The 23,547-nt window shown below is 40.3% G+C and overlaps 1 protein-coding gene across 2 annotated transcripts in view; it reads right to left on the bottom strand.

Annotated features, from left to right (window-relative positions):
- dennd1b (DENN/MADD domain containing 1B) overlaps positions 1 to 23,547 on the bottom strand; it is a 333,534-nt gene that overhangs the window by 42,915 nt on the left and 267,072 nt on the right. For both annotated transcript variants that reach the window (XM_072274177.1, XM_072274178.1), the window contains 4 exons: positions 10,742 to 10,843; positions 4,150 to 4,240; positions 3,452 to 3,492; positions 3,304 to 3,372 (listed from right to left, as the gene is read on the bottom strand). In XM_072274177.1, coding sequence (XP_072130278.1) covers positions 3,304 to 3,372; positions 3,452 to 3,492; positions 4,150 to 4,240; positions 10,742 to 10,843 — 303 coding nt within the window. The remainder of the gene's footprint in view (positions 1 to 3,303; positions 3,373 to 3,451; positions 3,493 to 4,149; positions 4,241 to 10,741; positions 10,844 to 23,547) is intronic.

Here is a 23,547-nt window from a genome sequence, read left to right as displayed (position 1 = left end):
AGCAATTGTAAGGAATAATGTAATAAAAATTTTCCTTGCTCCTCAATGCACTAGTCCCATTTTTTTGGTTATACCTATTGAGCAACCAGTGACTTACAGTCATAACTCAATAGTGATTAAATTGATTTTAAAGTGCAATCTATTGGTGAGACACTTCCTCAGCTCAGCCTCCAGAGCACAGGTTCCCAATCTAGGGTCCATGGACACCTCAGTTAATGATAAGGCTCCATGAAATAACAATGTTTGGGAATCCCTGCTCAAGAGGATGTGTATCAGTTGAAACACAACATCTGTATTTCCATGTTTAAATGCACAAATGTAAACATGGAAATTTGCTGTTTGATTTAATCCTTCAAAAAGGCAGGCAATGTTGGCCCTGTCATTACTTTCATTGCAAAATCAGGGCCAAGAATTTTTGGTGCTTTTAAGCTATTAAGTCATAAATAGGGCTATCATGAACTAATTGAAATTTTAACTATGAGTTTTTTTCCAATATATTGATACAAAATTTTCCCAGTGCAATTTCCTGGGAATTAGATAAAGTAGCATGAAAGTCACCTTTGTCTTTGGTTCAGCCAGAACTCAAGCATTGTGCCGTTTCTGGATACCGCACTTTAGGAAAGACCTGAGGATTTCAGCGAGTGTGGAAAAAGACACATTTCAAATTATTCCAGAGATAAGGAATGCCCGTCATCCCACTTTCTATGAAGGTGCACTGGAAAATTTAGGGCTCGAGAAAATTGCAAGAGGATTGGAGAGAGAAGTTTAAAATCTCGAAGCAGATAGAGAGGAACAGTTTCCAGTGGTGGTAAAGTCAAGAACCAAGGGACACAGAAGAAAGATCATTGGCAAAAGAACCAGAAATAAAACAAGAAAAAATATTTTTACAGAGTGAGGAGCTAGAGCTTAGATTGCAATGTATAAAGTGGTTGTGGAGGCAAATTCCTTTGTTGCATTCAAAGGACAGCTGGATAGCATTTGGAAAGCAGAACATTTGCAGGGCCATGGGTGGTATGTGAGGGAGTAGGGCTGATTGGGTTGCCTATGCTTAGAGCAGGCATGCATCCTGTGGGCCAAATAACCACTCGACACGTCCTGTGATCCTGTGACAAGCTTGAGGCACCTGCACTGGAACACTTCCACCCTAAACTGAGGTTTTGCAGCTGGATTGCTCGTCTCAAATATCAAGCTGAAAATAGCTCGGTGATTGGTTAACTCCCTTGGCAAATTAATCATCATAGTGAGCCCTTTGGGATGCTTTCCAATTTTTTTCCAGCTCTTTCAGGGGATATGATTGTGGGTGGCATTGTATCACTTTCTTCAATCACTGCAGTCCTGTGGTGGAAATATTCGCAAAGTGTTGTGAGGCAGGGAATGATAATTTTTACTTCATGTAAAGGCATTAATGGATGTTACAAAAGATTGCAAACTGATTTGTGCATGCCATTGATGCTACAAAAAGGTTCAATACATTTTTAAGTCTTTTTAGATATTTTGAATCGTACTGGTCAAAGTTAGTAAACTAGATATACAATATCACATAACTGTTCGTGGCAAACCCAGTTTCTATTGTGTCAATCATTAGGAGGTCAATCATCTCAGCCCCATGACGTCACAGCAGGAGTTCACAGGCCCATCCATCGTTAGCTGCTTCATCAAATTCCTTAGTATATGATCACAAGTATAAATGCTTGCTGAAGATCATGCAAGTGACTTCATGATAGAAGGAAGGTCATTTTCAAAATCAGGAATGTCCATTTCCCTTTTCAGCTCATCGGAAATTGAATAAACAGATGGACAAGTTCAGGACTGGACTGAGATGTGGCAAGTAATATTTGCACCTTAAAGTGATGGACACTGAATTTCACTTACATTGCTTGACCTTTATCTGTATTACTCATGCTGAGTCCCTACCATTCTAGAGGCACTATTGACCAGAAAATAGATTCAACTCAACACAAAACCACTGCAGCTGGGTACCCTTGGTTGTGTGATTTATCTCCCGAATAATCAAAGCCTTTCCACCATCTGGATGGCAGAAGTCAGGGATGCGACAGAGTAATCTTCACTTGCCTAGATCATGAATCTCCAACAGCTTTCAACGAACTTATCATCATCCAGGTCAAAGCAAATTACTTGACTGGCACTTCCTCCATCACCACAAGCACTTACTGCCTCCACCAAAGGTGCAGAGTGACTGCAATGTGCACCATCTACAAATTGTTCTGCAGTTATTTGCCTAGGCTACTCTGATAATACCTCCCTGAACCTGTAACCTCAGCCACCAAGAAAAATAAAATCTCAAACATGAGGATGGCCCACTTGCTGGTGTGTCCCATGATACACTCTATCCTGATGTGGGAGGTATATCACCTTCAACAACAATGTATCTAAAATACAGAGACCATGATTCTGCAGTACCATGGCAATACCTTCACAAGGAGGCCAGTAGCAGTTCAAGACACCAGGTCAGTACTTCTGCCTTGAGTGTAATTAGGGATAGGCAGGAAACACTAGCCTTGCCAATGATGCCCATATATCGTAAGTCAATAAAAAGCTGTACAGACCAAGACAATGTTATAATTGCTGCATTAAGTATATGAAGCAAGGGCTGAAATCACACAAGTGGATGAAATGTTATCTGACTTCAGTGCTTTATGAAAGATTAAGTATTATTATGCAGATTAGTAAATGGAATGATTAATCACAACTATACTTCCAAATTAGAACACAATTTTGATTGTAATTTGCACTTCAATTTCAATAAAATTCAAAGATGATAAACTGATATGGAACAGTTGGCTAGGGGCAACTTGGAAGCCGTCATCTAATGACATCACCAACACAAAATAATCTGCAGATGCTGTGATCGAAGCAACAAAACAACAAAAAATCAAAGAAACTCATCGTTTCTAACTGATGCTGCCCGACCTGCTGAGTTCATCCAGCGTACTGAAAGTGTTGCTAATGACATCATCAACAGAGAATGGGAACATCAACCACGATGCCCTCAGCTTTACTTTGCACAGAGAAAGGAAACAGCTACCAAACATGAAGTATCTGCTTCCAGACAAATATTTGGACCTCTCTGTAAAATAGGGTGTTGGGGACACACCTTCAGATATTACACATCTGAGGAAAAAGAAAATAGAGATTTAACAACCAAAGTGATCAGGGACTGTGGCACATTTAAAGTTAAGGATCATTTTGTTCTTCAGCAAGACTCGCGTCAAATGCCCCACTTTGTGGGTAGCATGCTTACATCCTCACATTTAGCTGCAGGTATTCCATGAAGAGACTTACATATTTGTATGCTGTTTTCATTGCAGGATTTGCTTTTGTCATTACTGTATTTATTAGAGCTCCACCTTTCTGCAAAGAAAAAAAATCGGAATTAGAATCAGAATCAGAATAAGGGCATAAAATCAAAAGAAGGTGTACCTAGTCTCACCTTGACTGTGCAGATCCATTGCTGATAAGATTTCGAACTTCCTGTGGATTAATTTGGGGGAAAAAATCCATTATTACAGCTATTAATGCATTGAAATCAGTTCACAGAGGATTAACCCAAACGAATACCAAGGATAAGCAGAACAGTGAAATTACGAAGAAAAATAGATTAATATTTCTTTCTGGTAAGTTAATGTTCATATTTTCAAAATTTAGAGGAAATATGGGGCTGTTTCAAGAATATGATTCATTTTCCTTTCTAAGTATGAAAACAAAGTTTCCAAAAGTCATTTAAAAATCTCACCTTTCAGTTAAGACCAAAACCTCCCCCTCTCCATTTTATATACAAATGCTACAACATTACTCTGACCCCGATTATTCTATAATGTTCATAAACACCCACTGCCTATTCCTGAATTAGTGCACAAAACTGAGCAAGTAATCCAAAATCACAGTGCTCTTCTACAATAATGTCAGCATTTGAAAGCAATCACTATCCCAACAAAACAAAATCAAGTCACCTCGAACAAAATCAGTGATCTAGTGACTGATCAATGGCCAGATCAGCCATTAACCTAGACCAAGAAAAAGGGAAGGTGGGTGGATTTGTGTCATTTGAAATGTGACAATCTCAAGGGGTATAAAACTAGAACATCTCTAAAATATTAATAATGAAGATATATACTTTTATGTTCTTACCTCCACTATAGCCTCCAGCAGTGATCTCATCTTCAAAAATATCAGAAAATCCTTTCCCTGCATTTAATTTTTCCAATCTGCCATCAATAAACTAAAAGATAAAAAGTGCAAGATTCAGTGAAGAAACTGGAAAGAAATAAAAAACGTAAGTAGTGGGTGAGTTAGATTATTCCAATTTAGTTCATCTTAAAAAGGAAAACCAAAACATATTCATTTTTTTGTTTACACTGCATATTACAAGATTCATTTCAAATCATCAGGTTAACGCTAGCTCATAGAGCAATCCCACTCCCTGATTAGCATCATCGAGTTTCACACGGAAACAGTGTTCTGTGATCGGGGAGGGCTTGAGGATGAATCAATGGTCCATGGACAGTTAGTTATTCTCAGCTAGCTCTTGCGTGAATACAAGAATCGACCTTTGACGGATGGGAAAAATGCAGCTAAAATTGGGAAGATTTTAGCCTCCTGCTATGCATGCTTATCTGAAGGAACACAATTTATCTGCTGAGCTGGAGCACTAACAGTTTAAGAACAAGTCCAATGGTCAGTTGTCAGGTTCACACAATGCAACTATTTGTGAAACATCAGAAAACTGACATAGCCCATTGCCATTGGATCCAATACATAGCCTAAAGAAAATCCCCTTTGGCAGCCTTGTGGCTCAAACTATCGTAAAAAAAATCACAACTTTGAAAGATTTTAGCATACTTCAGGACAGAGCTTTAAAAGTTTACTGTCTGGAACTTACAAAACAAAACTCCTTTGAGTTTAGCTTTCAAGCGAAGGGAACTCAAACTGTTGGTTTTCTTACACAAAAATTTAGTTAACGCCTACAAATCCCACAGAAAATACAAATCAATATTACTACGTTATGGAGTATTCAGATGAAATGTATGCTTTTGGTCTAATGTTGAATGTTTGAAGCCAACTTCAGTTAACAGAATTTGTCTGCGGTGTTGCCTTCTTTTTCACGCCCCAGCATGAGAAACAAAGAAAACACAGGTCATTTCTTGGGAGGTAAAATTCAAAATCTCAAGTCTTTGTACCAGACAACTTAATTTGCAAGTATTATAAGAGCATGTTAAAATATATAGCCTTGTATTGCTAATTCAGTTCATAACTTTTTCAGATGATCAGATCTCATTAAATAATATGTACAATTCCAAAAGATTTCAACCTATTTCATGATAAACCCTTCAAAATTTACAGAACATTTAAAAAAGCCTCCAATCATCTTGTTGCAGTTTGATAGCATCAATCACCATTTAAAAACATTTAGGCCAGAAAGTAGCTGTTCTTTTTGACTGACTGGCATTAGCATAATCAATGGAAATAGATTCATAGATTTCACAAGTCATACAGCACAGGGTGTTCAGAGCATACAGTAAGATATCAGCGTGTACAATCACAGCAGCTGCTATGGGGTCAATCAAAGGTGTATTTTCCTTTTTAAACATATTTTTTAATGATCGCAAGACCCTGCTGGACATTAAGAACTTAAAGTACTGTAGGTCTACCCCGTTAGTGAGTTGCCCGTTGGCAGAGAAACTGAAGGAGCTGGTCTTGGTGAGGATCGTGCTGCATCAGAGGCATTGGTGTGTGAAGCAGGTCTGCAGTTCAACAGCAAGTGATCAGTCTAAGTCGCTTCTCTTGTGATCATGAGACCCTGTTGGACACTGTTAATGCGGGATGCTGCAAGTCCGATTCACTAATTTATCGACAGGTGACGGGGAGCTGCGTGGCCTCATTCGTAGTGGGGACTAGGCCTCAAGCTGCAGTATCATCTGTTTACAGCCGCTCAGGGAAGAGGCATCAGTGACGCTGCGCTCCATTGGAGGAGGCAATGTGGCGCGACATCCAAGTTGGAGCCAGTGTTGTCCCCTAGTGTTTTCTCGGCAGAAGACAAGCCGTATTGTGCTTGACTGCAGATTTTTGCAACATTCTTGGACTCAGGGTCTTGGACTATATATTTTTTTGTGTGACTGTATCTTACCGATCTTCTACGTGCTTGCTATCTTACTGTATGTGTGCTATATGTGATTTGTGCTGTGTGTGACAGCCGGTATTGTGTGCTGCCCTTGGCCCTGGAATAATGCCATTTCACTTGGCTGTATTCATGTATGGTTGAATGACAATTAAACTTGAACTGAGAACAGGCCCTTTGGCCCAACCTAACTGATACCCTGAATTATTTCCACTTCCCTGCGTTCGGACCAGGTCCTTTAAACCAGTGATTCCCAACCTGGGGTCCACAGACGCCTTGTTAATAGTCGGGGTTCATGGCATAAAAAAAGGTTGGGAAACCCTGCTCCAAACCTTTCCTATCCATGCACTTATCCAGATGTCTTTAAAAGTTACGGTAGAGACAGGCACAATTATGCTCTCTGGCAGCTTGTTCCATATATCAAACACCTTTTATGTGTAAAATGTACAACTAAGGTCACCTTTAACTCTTTTCCTTCCAACCCTAAATCGATGCTCTTCACTTCTACACCCCCTTACCCTGGGAAAAGGACCGTGACCATTTACTTTACTTATGGTGAAAAATATTTCTTTGACAGTGAAAGAAATAGAGTAAAATTATCCCAAATATCAAGGAAGATTCAAATAGAAGCTAAATGTGAAGTGGACTGCTCATACTGAATGTAGATGTACTGCAGTCATTGGTAAGCTGATGCTGTGAGTTCAGTTGCTAATATGAAATAAGCTAAATTCCTGAAAAATCAAAACAATGGCAGAAGAAAATGGCATACAAATGATAGAAACCAGGCAGATATTCTATAACTTTTTTGGACAAAGTCCTACTTATTTTAAATGGGCCCTTTTCCAAGAAGAAAGGCCTTGGTTCATGGTCAGATCAGCGTATTTTATTGGATTTCACGTTGAGCAGAATAAGATAAAGACAACTGAGCTACCACAGAGCTGAAGTGTCTTTGAAGTGCTGGCTGCTATCGCTCTGAAAACTCAAGAAATTCTTCTGCCATGAGATAGCACTTGATTCATTGTCATTCTCCACATACTACTAAATCACATCAACTTACAACACGAGACAAATTATCGATGTCTAAACAGATGTTGTACAACAACTTACTCAGTACATATTTACCTCTCAAAATGAGGTAATACTCATCTGTTAATGCATTTGATAATCAGTTAGCAAACACGCAAGAACGAAGATGTGAATAACAACTTTTGAAAAGTGGTGTAAAACTATTTGGCCTTATGATTCAGAAATGCTGAGTAGAGTTAAATCAAAAACATAAGAAGGGAAGTTTCATGCACAGAGTTGTGGATATTGTGGAGGACAATTTTATGTCCTAAGAATGACTCAACAACACAAGACAGATGTTATAGATAGTAATTTAGGTCCTCAGCATCAGCATGACCATTCCCTTCTCTTACCGCCCTCCACAACCTCCACACTTCTTCTTGAGTGTCAGGAAAACATCACCGAAAGACAAAAACGTGTAGAAGGATATCCAAATAATGGAATGATCTGCTCCAGTACCCATAATTTTCTAAAACTGGTGTTTATGGAATTTTAGAGAAAATTAAAAGCTCTTAATTTAAAAAATGTCAACACACAAGAAATAGATCCGGATACGAGTTTGATGAGGAATCTCAGTTAGGTGGAGAATTGAAGATTGCCCCCTTTGCATCAGAGAATATTTGGAAGAGGTTTGATAATGATGAAGTATTTTTGAAGATGAAAGAGGAACAAACTACTTTAAATTACAAAAAGTGCATTAAGCAGAAGATTAAGTTTCAAAGTGATTAGCATATGAACCAGGGTAGATTAGGAACAATAGCTGCCAGTTGTGATTTTAATGGTGGAAGCAGGTTCATTGACAACTTGCAAAAGTTTGGATAAATAGCTTTGAGAGAGGAACAGAAGTATAATAGAACTGTGAAGAAAATAAGAGGAAGAGAGATTAATTAGATACTCCTCTGAAGACTCAGCTGAGAGACAATGGTTCAAAATGGCTTCTTTGTACTTCATTATAATGCAAACAGAATTGAGGTGGAGTGTTTTAGATCATTAGAGAGAAAAATGTACTGACAGACTGATACCTCTAAAGGAGTTATACACCCCAGAAAACTCAAATTGAGAATAACTCAGGGAAGGAGAATATGTAGAGAAACATGGCTCGAGGAAACAATCACAAATTCGATGTAGTATTTTTCAGAGATGCTTTGAAAACTAATTGCAGTACACAGGTAACACACCCTCCACCCACCAAATACCATGAGGCTTATGCCTCCTTAGTTCCTCAGGGTTGACAGATGCGAGAGGTAAAGCAGTGAGCCAACTTCACATTCCACCCACAAGTTCTGCAAGTCCTAGTCTTTCTCTGAACAGCGATGTGATCTCTACCCACAAAGAACTTCTCCCTTGAGCATTTATCTATCTACCCATGAAGCTAATTGCCTCAACTACTCTGTGCTCCAAATTTAAACCGCACTCTCGACAAAGAATTCCTCTTGAATTCCCTATTGGAGTTATTAATGAAAGTCATAATTAGGATCCCTCCCAAGAAGTGGAAGCATCCTCCCCAAAGTCTGGCTGGCACCTGTCATCATAATTTTGAAGATCCCTAATGGCCACTGTTATGCTTTGTAATTCCAAAACATAAAGCTAATTGAAAGAAAACCATGGAGCAGGAGATAACTCATGTACACTTCATGTTTACTGAGGTGTGCACATATGACGTGGTGGCATAATGATGTATGCCCTTCATATGTATGTCTTACATATAACCGGTAGCAGAAGAGACTTGTGACTGTGAAGCAATCTCAGGTTCTGAGGCCTCCTCCGTGGTGGTGGTAGGAGTTGACTCTGGGACTGCAGGAAGTGGTTCCGACAGCTCTGGACGTGTTGGCATCCCGAGCAAGCTGCTCAATCTGTTGATCTATCCTAGGCCAGCAGACAAAGCTATGAGCTAAAGCTTTTATTTTGACCTTGCCTAGATGACTGACATGTAGCTCCTCCAACACTTAAGCTTTCAGCTTGGATGGTACAGCAACGGTCAATCCCCACATAAGGCAACCCCTGTCAAGAGCAAGCTCACTCTGCTGCTGGTAAAGATGGGGGAAATAGAATTTCTGCTGTACATTCCAGTCATTTTGGGTGGACATGAAGAACTGAGAGTGTGGGGCCTTTTCTGGTGTTCCTTTTGATCATCTCCACTGTAATAGGGTGATTTTTGATTTACATTAGGGAGAATATGTCAAGAGGAGTATCCTTTTTGGTAAATTTTTTCAGGTACTTCCTTTGCCAATGGTAAACAGAACAATTCATCAGCATTTCCATGATTAGGTATCCTCTTGAATTTGATCTTGTAATTGTGTCCTCCAAGAAAAAGAACCCATCTCTGTATTTGTGCTGCAGTTAGTGAAATACCCTTCTGTGGATTGAAAATGGACACTAATTGTTGAAAGCAGTAATGAAGATAAACTCTCACCCATACAAGTTCTGGCTGAAATGCTTTACACTCCAAGCCAGACTCAAGGCTTCTCTGTCAATCTGTGTGTAATTTTTCTCTGCTGCGGAAAGACAGTAATGCAAAGGGTATGGGTGTTCATTTCCATCATGACACGTGACATGATTACATCTATTCCATAAGGCGAAGCATCACAGGCAAGCTTCAAAGAATAAGGTGGATCACAATGTGTAAGTACAGGGTCTGACGTCACCATTTCCTTTTGTCTTTTGGAACACCACCTCACACTGTTTTGTTCATTGTCGTTTCTTCCCGATCAGTGGTAATGAGTTCAAGGGGTGGAGCACAGTAGCCCCACAATGTTGGCCCTTCTGCTTTTACCACATACAAGACCAATGTGGCCCATTGGTTATTGTATTTCACTGTTACAAATGTCATTCCCACAGGATTTATCTTTTCTCTAGTGTAAGTTCTTAGTTGGATATCTGCAGGCTTCAGTTCAGTATCTTTGAAATACTGTTCAAACTCATTTTGTGAAATGACTGCAATAGCTGAGCCAGGGTCCAATTCCATTTTAACTAATTCACTTCTGGTGTAAGCCATAGTGGTTGTCTCTTGTTAGTTTTCACTTCGTAACTCTGAAGGCTACGCAGTTCATTGTCACTCTCATCACGATCAGATTTTTCCATCAACAGCTTGCAGATCAGTGCTCTTTCTGAAACTGCAACTTGATTTTTTTAAAGCTTTTTCTCTTCCTTGTGCAATCCATTTATTTTTGTCTACCTGACATGCTCTTTGTATCTGTCCTACTTTATTGCATTTTCTGCAAGTTTCATCTTTAAACCTGCATTAGCCTAGTGTAGGTGAGTCCCCGCACAATGGCAACACTATTTGTATGTTGTTGTGTTCATTCCTGAAAGCTCTAGCATTGTACCTCATTCCCTTTTTTTCTTGGCACAATTTCAGCATTTCTACAGCCTATATTGATCAAGATAACTGTATGGAGCAAAATGAGGCTTTTCAGACTGTGTCAACACCAGCCAAACTTGGACCCTTTTCTGTTCTCAGTGCAGGATTTTCCTCTCCAAGTACATAGTATTGCCCCAGCAGCTTTTTCATATTAAAATAAATTCCTGTTTTAATTGTACCTGCTTGAAGAGTTGAAGTTGCACAGCATTTTGAAGGAAGTGTTTTATAGTGCTGACTCGATGGGCCACATAACTCTCTTCACAAAATGTAATTGGCTCTCCCTGAAATTAAACATTTATAAGAAAATTATTCAAACACAAAATTTTCTTCTTAACAATTCACAGCATATATATTTCTAATGCTATTGTTTCTTTTTCCCTAAAGAGGACTTGAAATGATCCAACCAATGTATTATGTTAATAAAAAACACAGATTATGTTCCATGTCGTCAAAGCAATGGTCAACAGGGAGCTTAGAAGATTCCATCTTAACATGTGAGAAACAAACTCGTCATTACTTAAAATATGTATAAGATGACTGAAATTATCTTCATTTAAAAATATAAAAATAAGTTATAGCCAATTAAGTAGAAAGCAAACTATTAACTGTTCTGCTCTAAAAACAAAAGGATCTAGTACTTTCCCAGCATATATGACAAATAAACTCTTCATCTGAAGATGGCAGAGTTTGTCACTGAAACATCGGTTCTAATCGATATCTGCACCCGGCTGGAAGCCCAAGAAGTTTATTCATCCTGTTCTAATTTCCATTAAAGAATAGCCTATACAATTACACATTAGCAAGTGTGCTTTGCTCTTGAACTGTTATATTAAAACTGGATATGGATATTGAATCAGTTATTGGTTTGTGCCAGTGAAAAATATGTATGGTTAGTAGGTTAATTGGTCATGTGTATAATTGGACAGAGTGGGTTCGGGTGCTGTATCTCTAAATAAAAAATAATTAAAAATCTCAGTACCAACTGAAATAGAAATCTCTTGAAGTTAGAAGGGAATACAATCTTTATCTGCAGAGCTGGAGCACCAACAGTTTAAAAAAAAACATGCAACTGTTACTTCCCAGGTTCACATAATGTACCTCTTGGTGCAAGATCAGAGAACAGATACAGTCCACTGCCATGGAAACCAACACATAGTCTATAGAAAACCCACTTTGACATGCTTGTGGCTCAATTACTGTATAGATTATTTTTGGCTTAACAGTTAGCATTTAAATTTGCTTGGCTCAAGCCATTTTTTGATAGCTATTTCTCAGTGTCTGATTCAAATTGGACAAGACAGCTAAAGCCTAAGAAAGAGATAGACCAAAGCACACCTATGAAAAACATAGAACCATGACAGAAAAAAGCGTGAACATTACAGGTTACAGTCACAATCACATCTAGATACTCACTCAAAAGGCTTAGCAACTACTGTGCATTCTATGATGCCAGAAATCCTGCTAGCTTTAAGTTCTGTTTAACAAATCTGCATGACTTTCAGAAATTCATCAAGATCCAAGGAAATATTACACAGCTGCCTTCCGAAGTCAAAGAAGAACATACGAAAACATATGAAGAAATGAGCAAATTTTGGGCAAAATATACACGATCTATGTAAGGAATTTAAAAAAGACACCAAGTGACAATAACCTAGAACTTTCTCTGTACGGGGTGAAAGCCAAGATGATCAATGGTTTCAAAAGGGACTGGATAAAATGGAGGCATGGAACTGATTGCATTGCTCTGCAGAGAGCTGGAATACACTCAGTGGGCTGATACCTCATATCACATAACAGATATTTTGATTTTTATTGCAAACATTCAAAAGCAAATGTATGAGATGCTATGTAGGTTTAAACACATGAAGGAAAACCTATCCACAAATCTGCTTGAGGAAAACAAATTACCATTTAAATGGTTTGTGCCGCACTACTTTCATATTCTAGATCTGTGTTTCTTTCGTAGAACACAGTAAGCAATTTTCTTCTGAAATGTAATGGGAGCAAATTATATTTATTGCCAATCTATTAATATTGGCAAGCATTGTCAGATGTATTCATGCTGATTAACAAGTTAATGTGCTGACTGAAAAGGGTATGGAGGTGGAGAGATAGTAAAAAATCTGTAATAACTTGGTTGCATGTTTTGGAAAAGTAGTTGCAAATTGAGACTTGCTGTATACCAATGAAATACTTCGTGTTTAATATGTTATGAAAATGGAGAAATAAACTAAAAACAGGAAAGTTTCAATTTAGATATTGTAAAATGGTCTATAAATAATCTAGAGATGATCCAAATGATAAGGACCCTCCCATGCATCAAATAACTTCAAACATGAAACAGCTATTTGAATAATATACATAGTTCTGAATCACCTTGAAATGCAAATGTAAGTTGTGTGCAAGATAAAATGCACAAAAAATAGGGTTGTGAAAATTTCTTTGAATCTTAATGTTTATTCATAATACATTATAATAAATCATTACAAAAGCCCATATTTCTGTCAGGTAGACAGAAAATGATAATGTAATGGAAATTGCAAAGACTCTCTGGAGTGTGGTTTTCATTGCTGGCTGCACTCAAAGGACACTGTAAAAGAAGCCAAGGTTCCAAATGTAATGTTAATAGCAATTCATAAAATCATGGAGTGGGAACAACATAAACAATCTTTGCACTATAGTTTGCAATCCATCAACAATCAACTATTATTAAAGCCAATGAGTAGCTTTTAAATACAAACAAAGCAATGACCTACAAGGCTGGGAAGGAAAAAATATTACCTAAGATTAGCTACAAAACACTAAGGTGACAAAATTGGGCTTGTTCTACCCCACATCATAACTGTTGAAAATTCTTCAGTAGGATGCATTAAAAAGGTCTACTTTAGTAATTAAAACTAGATCAAGCCAGCAGATAATTACAAATTTCAGATGGCATATTAAGAAAAATCTGCAGATCTGTGAGAAAGGCAGAAACTGCTCGAAACACTCAAAGGGTCAGGCAACATTTGCAGAGAGACTGTGTCAATGTTTCAATTCAAAGACACTGTCAGAATTGGGAAAGAGAGAAAACAATCTACATCTTTCTCAGGTCTGATTAAACATTTTTGATCTGAAATGTTAACTCTGTTTCTCTTTTCCGTAGATGCTACCCGATCTGCTGAGAGTTTCCAGTATTTTCCGCTGTTTTCATTCATTTTTCAGGATCTGAGCGCCTCTAGAATGGTCAGGGTTTACCACCCATCCCAATTGCTCCAGAAATGTTGGTGGTGATTTGCCTTTACTATCTACCTCAGGATGGCGCAGGACTTGGAGGATGAACAAACAGGGGCTGCCATGGTCCTTTTTGGTGGTAGAGTTTAAGGGTTTGGGAGCAGCTTCGGTAAGTATCTGCAGTACATTTTGAAGTGGACACCATAGTGAAGGGAATTATTGTTTAGAATGGACAGGGTGCCGAACAAATTGGAAACACTGGCCTGGATGCATTGCTCTCATCGGGACTTGTACCTGGTAGACAATTGAAAGGCATAGACGTGAGAGGAGGTGAATCACTTGCTAACAGATACCAAGCCTATAACGTGCGCAGTGTTTGTATAGCTGATTCTGTAGTTTCTATCAACAATCAGACAGAGGATGCTAAGATTAGTTATGTTAATAGAGTTGATGTATTGTTGGAGACAGTCGATGCGTGACACTTCTGTGGAGTAAACGTTAATTGTCACTTATCAGTCCATGCCTGAAAATTAGCCAAGTCTTGCTGCTTGCACTGACTGCTGATTGCATAATGATCATTCCCACTTGAACAGCCATGTATGACTGAGCTAAGGACATTGGTTAAACACCTGAAAATGTTTGGCCCTAGGACACTGCATGAGGAACTCCTCCAATGATACCCTAGACCCATGATGAGTAAATTTCAAGAACCATTCTCAGCTGTGAGAGGCATGCCTTCAACCAGTGGAATGCATTTTCTTTTATGCCTGTTGACTTCAGTTTTTCTGGTGCATATTGATGTTGCTCTGAGTCAAGTGCTGTCTTTGTGTTCCAAACAAATTTCTGTGCCATGTTTGGACCAAGCACTGCGAAGAATTTGGAGCCATGTGATCCTGGGGAAAATGTACACTGTGCACTAGTGTTGGGAGGATTATTGGTGAGCATAACTTGATAGCACCATTGGCAATATCTTCCAACACTTTGCTGATGGTCAAGAGTCCAGTATTGATTTGGGTAAGAATTTGTCCTGCTATTTTTGTGAAAAGATATAACTGAGCAATCAACTATATTGTCATGCTTCTGTCAGTTGTAATGGTATTGGAGCTGTTTGGCTAGAGATATTCTGGATTGTAAATCACTGCAGTGCTGATCTACAATGAAAGTATCCATAAATCTGTCAGAATTCATGTCTTTTATTTCTGCTGCTTGCTGGCACAATGTTAAGCTTGCATTTGTGCATCTGGCTGTTTTTCATCCCTCCAACCCAAAAGGGTTAAAGTGAGAAGTCCTGCATGTGTATAAATCTTACTTTGACAAAATTAATTTAGTCTGTAAATTAGTTGTGAAATTACAGCAGGAGCTTGGAATGCAGTTAATGCAGAGAGACTCTCTTGTTATCTTATAGGGGAGTGAGCAGTAGTATTATTCCATTTTTGATGCTGAAGTAGCATATCAAAGGTTGACCTAGTGCTGGCAAAGACAGGGCCATGTTAATCATAAAACATAGGCTTCTCTTCACTGAAAGCTGACAAGTGAAGCCATTTATCAGCCTACCCAGGGCCACATTTCTGCAGGGGAGCACAACTTCCAAATCTAAGGTAGGGCTTCAAAGACACAATGAATAGAATATGACTACAATATGCTTTCCTTAAAATAGAAACATAGAAAATAGGTGCAGGAGTAGGCCATTCGGCCCTTTGAGCCTGCACTGCCATTCAGTATGATCATGGCTGATCATCCAACTCAGAATCCTGTACCTGTTTTCTCTCCATACCCCCTGATCCCTTTAGTCACAAGGGCCATATCTAACTCCCTCTTAAATATAGCCAATGATCTGGCCTCAACTGTTTCCTGTGGCAGAGAATTCCACAGATTCACCACTCTGTGTGAAGAAGTTTTTCCTCCTCTCGGTCCTAAAAGGCTTCCCCTTTGTCCTCATACTGTGACCCCTCGTTCTGGACTTCCCCAACATCGGGAACAATCTTCCTGCATCTAGCCTGTCCAATCCCTTTAGAATTTTATACGTTTCAATAAGATCTCCCCTCAATTTTCTAAATTCCAGCGAGTATAAGCCTAGTTGATCCAGTCTTTCTTCATATGAAAGTCCTGCCATCCCAGGAATCAATCTGGTGAACCTTCTTTGTACTCCCTCTATGGCAAGAATGTCTTTCTTCAGATTAGGGGACCAAAACTGCACACAATACTCCAGGTGTGGTCTCACCAAGGCCTTGTACAACTGCAGTAGAACTTCCCTGCTCCTGTGCTCGAATCCTCTTGCTATGAATGCCAACATCCCATTCGCCTTTTTCACCACCTGCTGTACCTGCATGCCCACTTTCAATGACTGGTGCCCAATGACACCCAGGTCTTGTTGCACCTCCCCTTTTCCTAATCAGCCACCATACAGATAATAATTTGTTTTCCTGTTCTTGCCACCAAAGTGGATAACCTCACATTTATCCACATTAAATTGCATCTGCCATGAATTTGCCCACGCACCTAACCTATCCAAGTCACCCTGTATCCTCCTAGCATCCTCCTCACAGCTAACACTGCCGCCCAGCTTTGTGTCATCCGCAAACTTGGAGATGCTGCATCTAATTCATTAATATATTGTAAACAACTGGGGTCCCAGCACTGAGCCTTGAAGTACCCCACTAGTTACTGCCTGCCATTCTGAAAAGGTCCCGTTTATTCCCACTCTTTGCTTCCTGTCTGCCAACCAATTCTCCACCCACACCAATACCTTACCCCCAGTACCGTTGCTTTAAGTTTGCACACTAATCTCCTGTGTGGGACCTTGTCAAAAGCCTTTTGAAAATCCAAATATACCATATCCACTGGTTCTCCCCATCCACTCTACTAGTTACATCCTCAAAAAATTCTATAAGATTCGTCAGACATGATTTTCCTTTCACAAATCCATGCTGACTTTGTCCAATGATTTCACCGCTTTCCAAATGTGCTGTTATCACATCTTTGATAATTGACTCTAGGATTTTCCCCACCACCGATGTCAGGCTAACCGGTCTATAGCTCCCCGGTTTCTCTCCCTCCTTTTTTAAAAAGTGGGGTTACATTAGCCACCCTCTAATCCTCAGGAACTAATCCAGAATCTAAAGAGTTTTGAAAAATTAACACTAATGCATCCACTATTTCTTGGGCTACTTCCTTAAGCACTCTGGGATGCAGACCATCTGGCCCTGGGGATTTATTTGCCTTTAATCATTTCGATTTACCTAACACCACTTCCCTACTAACATGTATTTCCCTCAGTTCCTCCATCTCACTAGACCCTCGGTCCCCTACTATTTCTGGAAGATTATTTATGTCCTCCTTAGTGAAGTCCAAACCAAAGTAGTTATACAATTGGTCTGCCATGCCACGTCCTTGTTATTGTATAAAACTAGTTTTATATACACTCTCTAATTTCAGTATTTTAACAGTTCAGGTAAATATATGGGAGCCAAGAAATTTTGGTGGAAAGATTCAAGTCTATTATTTGTTTTATTTAGAGATACAGCAAGGAATAGGCCTTTCCAGTCCTTAGAGCCATGCCACCAGCAACCACCCATTTTTAACTCTAGCCCAGGGGTTCCCAACCATGGTCCATGGATTGCTTGCTTAATGGTATTTAAAAGTCTGTCACAAGCCTAGTGGCCCATCAGGCTGGTGCTTATGCCGGTTTCCGTGGCGTGAAGCAACTGAGAGAATGAGACTCATTCCACCCCCCCCCCCCCCACCTGGATAGGACGCCAGTCTATCGCGAGGTTAACCCCCAGCATTTTTGCTGGAACCCATTCTCAGTTGGGTAGACTGGAGCATTGTGTGGTTAAGTGCCTTGCTCAAGGACACACACACTGCCCCGGCCGAGGCTCGAACCCACGACCTTCAGATCACTAGTCCAACGCCCCAACCACTTGGCCACACGCCACACTTAATGGTATTGGTCCATGGCATAAAAAAGGTTGGAAACCCCTGATCGAGCCTAATTACAGGATATTTCACAATGACCCATTAACTTACTAACCAGTACGTCTTTGGAATGTGGGAGTACCTGTTGGAGACCCAGACATTATACGTGGATGAAGTACCAGAGGATGCTGGGATTGCACTCTGAACTCCAATGTCCTGAACTGTAATAGTGTCATGCTAACTGCTATGTTAACATAGCACCAGAGTTGTTGGAACCATGAGCATTTATCCAGCTCATCGAACTCAGAGAAGCATCCAAAGGGGCTTCTCTGCAGAGTGCTCAAACGAAGCTGTTTCCACAATGTGCCTGAGGTATACTATACATGCAGGAGATCGGGAAGGTGCAGGATTGAGGAACTTGTGTGTAATATGCTGCAATGGGATATGGATACCCAGAAGGATCTAGCCGGTACAGAGCTAATGGCAGTGCTGTAACTTGTGGGGTAGTACTGGATGCCACAGTCAGTGTTGTGGCTGCATAGCTCCTGTTACCCAAGGCCAGTCGTGACTGCTGCCTGTGAGGTGTTTGCACATTGTCCCTCTGACTGCCTGGGTCATCCCACATCCTAATGATGTGCATGTCGGTGGGTTAATTGGCCACTAAATTACTCATGTAGGTGGGCTGTGAGAGGGAAATTGATTGGTATTTGGGGGGAGATGGGGGGGCAGGGGAAGCGAACAAATTACAAGGAAATAGGGAGAATGGTGAATGGGACTAAGAGGAATCTCTGTGAAGCAGCATAAATTTGAAGGGCTGAATGCACTCCAATGTCATAAGGAAATATGGTTGGGGCTCCATCGTGACTGTGCAATTTAATATTATTCCAGTATACAGTTATTTCAAAGAGATGGCTCAATCCATGAAAGCACCTTTCCAACTTTGCATTAAAATTTATTTTGATGATACACTGTAATAAATCATTTCTTCAAACTGAAATGATGTACTTCAAAAATAACAATATAAAATCAAAACAGTCTTCAGCAAAACAAGCTTATTGCGATAAAATAGCCTGAAGCAACAAGGGCTTGAAAGGATTAAAGTTTTTATAAATATTTTTTCTCATCACTATGAAATTCAGACAGTTATATCAAAGCTATCTGCAAGTCTGACCCTCAAAATGGAAACATTCATATTTGAAGTGTGTCAGTATTATGAACACAGACAATACCCCTTTAATCTTTGAGAGGATGAAAACTTTACATGTTGTAACATTCTGATACAAATGGATACATTTTTTGGCTGTGTTTCAGAGTTCTGGCAGTTAATAGCACTGGGAATTACTGCTGCCAAGACCTATTACACATGACTTCTTCCCCATTGAGGAATACCAAAATGTTGTCAGTAAAAACTCTGAACTGTAGATCAGATTATTCAAAGAAAAATCATTAAAAGCAAACTCCAATAAGTACTTTTCTCCCTTTCTAGAGTTGGATCAAGAGCTTTGCATTCAAATCCAGTTTCCATTCAAAGCAAAAACACAAGAAGAAAATAAATCAAACAAGCCTTTCTTTTTTAATAGTATTTTTAGTACTGAAGAAAGTAAGAAAAAGAATATAGATAGCAAACTAGATTAAATGCAAGCTATCTTTTTCACCTTTGAGATTTGCGTCTGTATCTAACCTGGAATGATTTTTTTTTAAGCCTAGAATAAGACTAAGTAGCTTTAACCACCTGCTAGAAAATGTGGCTACCAAGCACTAAATTAGCTGCAATTCAACATCAAAAGGGCAGCTCATGTGGGGCTCACAAAATGGCTGCTGTTCTGACAAGGTCTAGGCATGGTCTTAAAAGAACAGCAGGGGATGGAAAAACAGAACGAATTCACAAGGAATGACAGAGGATGGTTTCAAGATGCTTAACAATAGGGCCCACAGTCACAGGTTGGAAGAAAGGTGAATGTATAAGAGGCACAGAGAAACTGAAGGTTGGCAGACAGGGTCTTGGCTATAAATTCAAAGGAAAATAGCCACAAAATGGCAAGATGGTAATCAATAAAGACATTAAGGGACTAGGAAGCACCGTCAATCATACCTGGTGCAGAATAATGCAAAGGTGAATGTATCACATGGAGAATAGGCTAACAAAGAAAACACAGGCACTCAAAGCGCGTGTACTTATGATTTCATTCATCTTTTTAAATGTAGGGGTACTGGCAAGGCAACACTCCAGCAAGTAGTGGTGAGCCACCTCCTGAACTGTCGCAGTTCACAGGGGTCCAGCAGCAGAGAGGTTCAAACAGCAGACTTTTTCTAAAGAGAGTAGGAAGGAGAATCTTTCTCATGGAAGAAGTATGTTAACAGGAGACTTTTGGTCGTTGTCGACCTGGTTTGGCCTAATAGTGAATGGGGTTGGAAAGAGCATCACTGCAGAGAATCCAGTTTATTTGAAAGAGCTGCTGAATTGAATTGAAAATACACTCGGACTAAGATGTTAACTGTCCTGTGCTATCACCAGTGGGATCATCAGTTGATTTGCCACCTGTCTTCGGGAGTTTCGGCCCGCTTATGATCAAGACTCCCTCGAGGTGGTGGGCCAGCAGTGCTAAAGCACCACCTCCCACTAGTGAGCTTAAAAACTTGGCATCTGCCTCTATCAGAGTTGTTGGTCGCTTCCATCCAACAGACAGTCTGCTCTTCAGGTGTCTATGCAACTACTGAAGGGTTTGCAAAAGATGTATACACTGTCTGACTATCTGCCCCTCTGGACATACTTGGTCCACACCCATGCTGATCCTTTCTCTGCTGCCTCAGCTACAGCCCTGTTGGTTGACTTGATCTCTCTTCTAGTGAAACCAAGGTCACACAGCCACTTCTGGAAAGTGAATACAATAAACCCACGGCAGCCTACTTCGAATGGATAGCATAAGACCTTCCACCCTCTGTCTCTGCACTCTGATCTTAATTCTGCATATTTGGTTAACTTACGCTCATGGGATTCATCGATGTTGTCTTCCCAGGAGACTGAGTTCACCAATAACCACTTCTGTACTGGTGTCAGACCATACGATTATATCTGGACACAACGTTGTGAAAGCTATTTGCTTTGGGAAACTGCCTTTCCCATCCAGGTCGGCCTTGACACACCAATCATTGGCTGAGGAAAGTATGCTTGATCGTGAGCCTGTGCTGTATACCCTTGACTTGGAGCCTTCTTTCACAAATGATATGCGATGTTCTGTGCAGCATGGGGCATGAGATAAGTTGTGCTGCAGTACTCTTGGCTCAACCGCTTCTGTTACAACTTTGAGAACATTGTTATGTCTCCAAGTGTACATGCCGCTGGAAGGATTGACTCTGCATGCACTCAGGATACGCTGAAGTGTTCCCTTCTCGCCACAAGCAGCACACCTGTCTGTCTTATCTTCATACCAGGTGCTGAGGTTGGCAGGTGTTGGGAGCAGGTCGTACGCTGCTCTGCATAGAAAAGAAATGCGGATCGGTTCCATCTGCCACAGAACATTCCAAGATAGATGTCGTTGTTCAACACTTTCCCACCAGGTCCAAGCCTCTTGTTTGGCCAGGCCAGCTGTTTTAGTTAACGTCTTCTCCTCTTCTACCTCTCGTATTTCTTGTGTTACAAGCTCACGGCGCTCCTTACCTGAAGAAGATGACCACTACTTGTGGTTTGTCCACCCAAGTCCCTGGTGGCCTAACTGGGTAGCCCCAACTGTCTCCTTGTGCTTCAATCTAGACTCTGCTTCATCAACTGCTACATGGTCTGATCACTTCCTGCCTGATCTCACATCCGGCTGGGTGTTCTTGATGACAGGGTCTTTTGAGTCTCGAAGCATCAAGAATGATCTTACCTTAGCTACCTTGACCTCTTCAACAAGGGATTGCACTGTGTTGGTAAGCTTTGTCTGGCTATTGTGGATTGCAACATTGGTGAGGCTGCTCGGTACTCCAAGCCACTTCTTCACATACTTGTTGATCTTCTGTTCCATTGCCTCAACATGGGACATTGACACTTCATAGACAGTTAGTGGCCACATTATCCGTGGCATCAGTCCGTACTGCAAGCACCACAACTTCAACTTGCCAGGCAAGCCACACTTTTCAACAGACATCAGACCTTTGCTGATCTGTTCTCCTGTCTCTTGAACCCTCTTGGTGTCTCTTAGCTCCACTGTGTACCATCGCCCGAGGCTCTTAACTGGTTGGTCCTGAATGGATGGAATCTCCTCTCCACAAAGGGTGAAATGAAAGTCAAGTAGCTTTCTTCTCCTAAGAACAAGGCTCTTGACTCCTTGGTCTTGAACTTCATTCTTCCCCAATCCATTAGCTCCTCGAGTCGAGGAAGGATATACTGGCTTTGGAGGTGGTACAGAGGAGGTTCAGGTTGATTCCAGAGATAAGGTGGATTAGACTATGAGGGGAGATTGAGTCGCTTGGGACTGTACTCACTGGAATTCAGAACAATGAGAGGCAATCTTATAGAATCATACAAAATTATGAAAGGGATAGATAACATAGAGGCAGGAAAGCTATTTCCACTGATAGGTGAGACTAGAACTAGGGGACATAGCCTCAAGATTTGGGGGAGTAGATTTACGATGGAGATGAGGAGGAACTGCTTTTCCTAGAGACTAAACCTGTGCAATTCTCTGCCCAATGAAGCAATAGAGACTACCTCAGTAAATATATTTAAGGCAAGGTTCGATAGATTTTTGCATGGTAGGGGAATTAAGGGTTATGGGGAAAAGGCAGATAGGTGGAGATGAGTCCATGATCTTATTGAGTGGCAGAGCAGGCATGGCGGGTCAGATGGCCGATGCTTGCTCCTATTTCTTTTTCTTATGTATAAAAGAATAAATAATAATAATTAAAAACATAATATTACATAATATAATGCAAATCTATTAACAATATTTTCCAAAGGACAGGATCTAAATGAGTAAGGCAAGGGATATTGATAGAGCCTTGGGAGTTTCTGAAATGGAAGGAGCAATGGTGCAAAAAGGAAATTTTTGTAAAGCATACTCTGTGACTGGAGAGGCAGGAGTGAGCATGTACACTCTACAAGGTCAACAACAAATAAAGCAGCCCAGAAAAAACCAACAAAGCACTGCTTTTGCACATAAGGCCAGAAGGGTTTTCTCCAAGAAGAAAGCTCCAAATGAGACCCCTGGATAATCCAATGCAAAGCTCTTCAACAAAGCCAGCGAGGATGCTCAAAAAGTCAAAGATGCCTCACTTTTTTTAGTTTAAGCCAACAAACTTAAGACTAATTTTCAATTGCAAAGAAACCAAATTGGAACAATCTTGCTGGCATGTACTTGTTGCCTGTAATAACTTGTTAAGGTGCAGAGGGCTTACCTAGCTGCCCCAGAACTCTGATGTAACCTGAGAGGTGATGAAACCTTCATAGATGTATAGAAGCCCTACCTACAAGACATCCCAAAGAGCAGTGAAAGCTGGCAAAGGCTCAAAACTGTGAGGGTTTCAAAATATCCATCAGTCAGATGCAGATACAAATGATGAAAAATAGAATAACTTTTCAAAATGAGTGAATATTTCAGGAATAATTAAGAATGCTACACAAAAATAATTGAGTGAATTGTTTTCCTCTGGATTCTGTTTATTATGGTCAACAGTGAAAGCAAACAAGAGCAGATCATTTGGCTCCAACTGGTGGCTCTGCTTTACCATAAGGTGACAGCAGACCATAATCCACAGCGCCACATTCAGCCTAAGTCCATGTCCTGGTCATGGGGTGGTGCATATTTAATTAGCAACCTTCACTGACTGATGGAGTCACTGTGATCACAGACCAGGTAACAAAACTAACTGACCCAAT

This window comes from Mobula birostris, chromosome 12 (genome assembly GCF_030028105.1).
Source record: "Mobula birostris isolate sMobBir1 chromosome 12, sMobBir1.hap1, whole genome shotgun sequence".
In the NCBI taxonomy this organism is placed as follows: domain Eukaryota; kingdom Metazoa; phylum Chordata; class Chondrichthyes; order Myliobatiformes; family Myliobatidae; genus Mobula; species Mobula birostris.
This window is presented reverse-complemented; position numbering and strand designations above follow the sequence as displayed.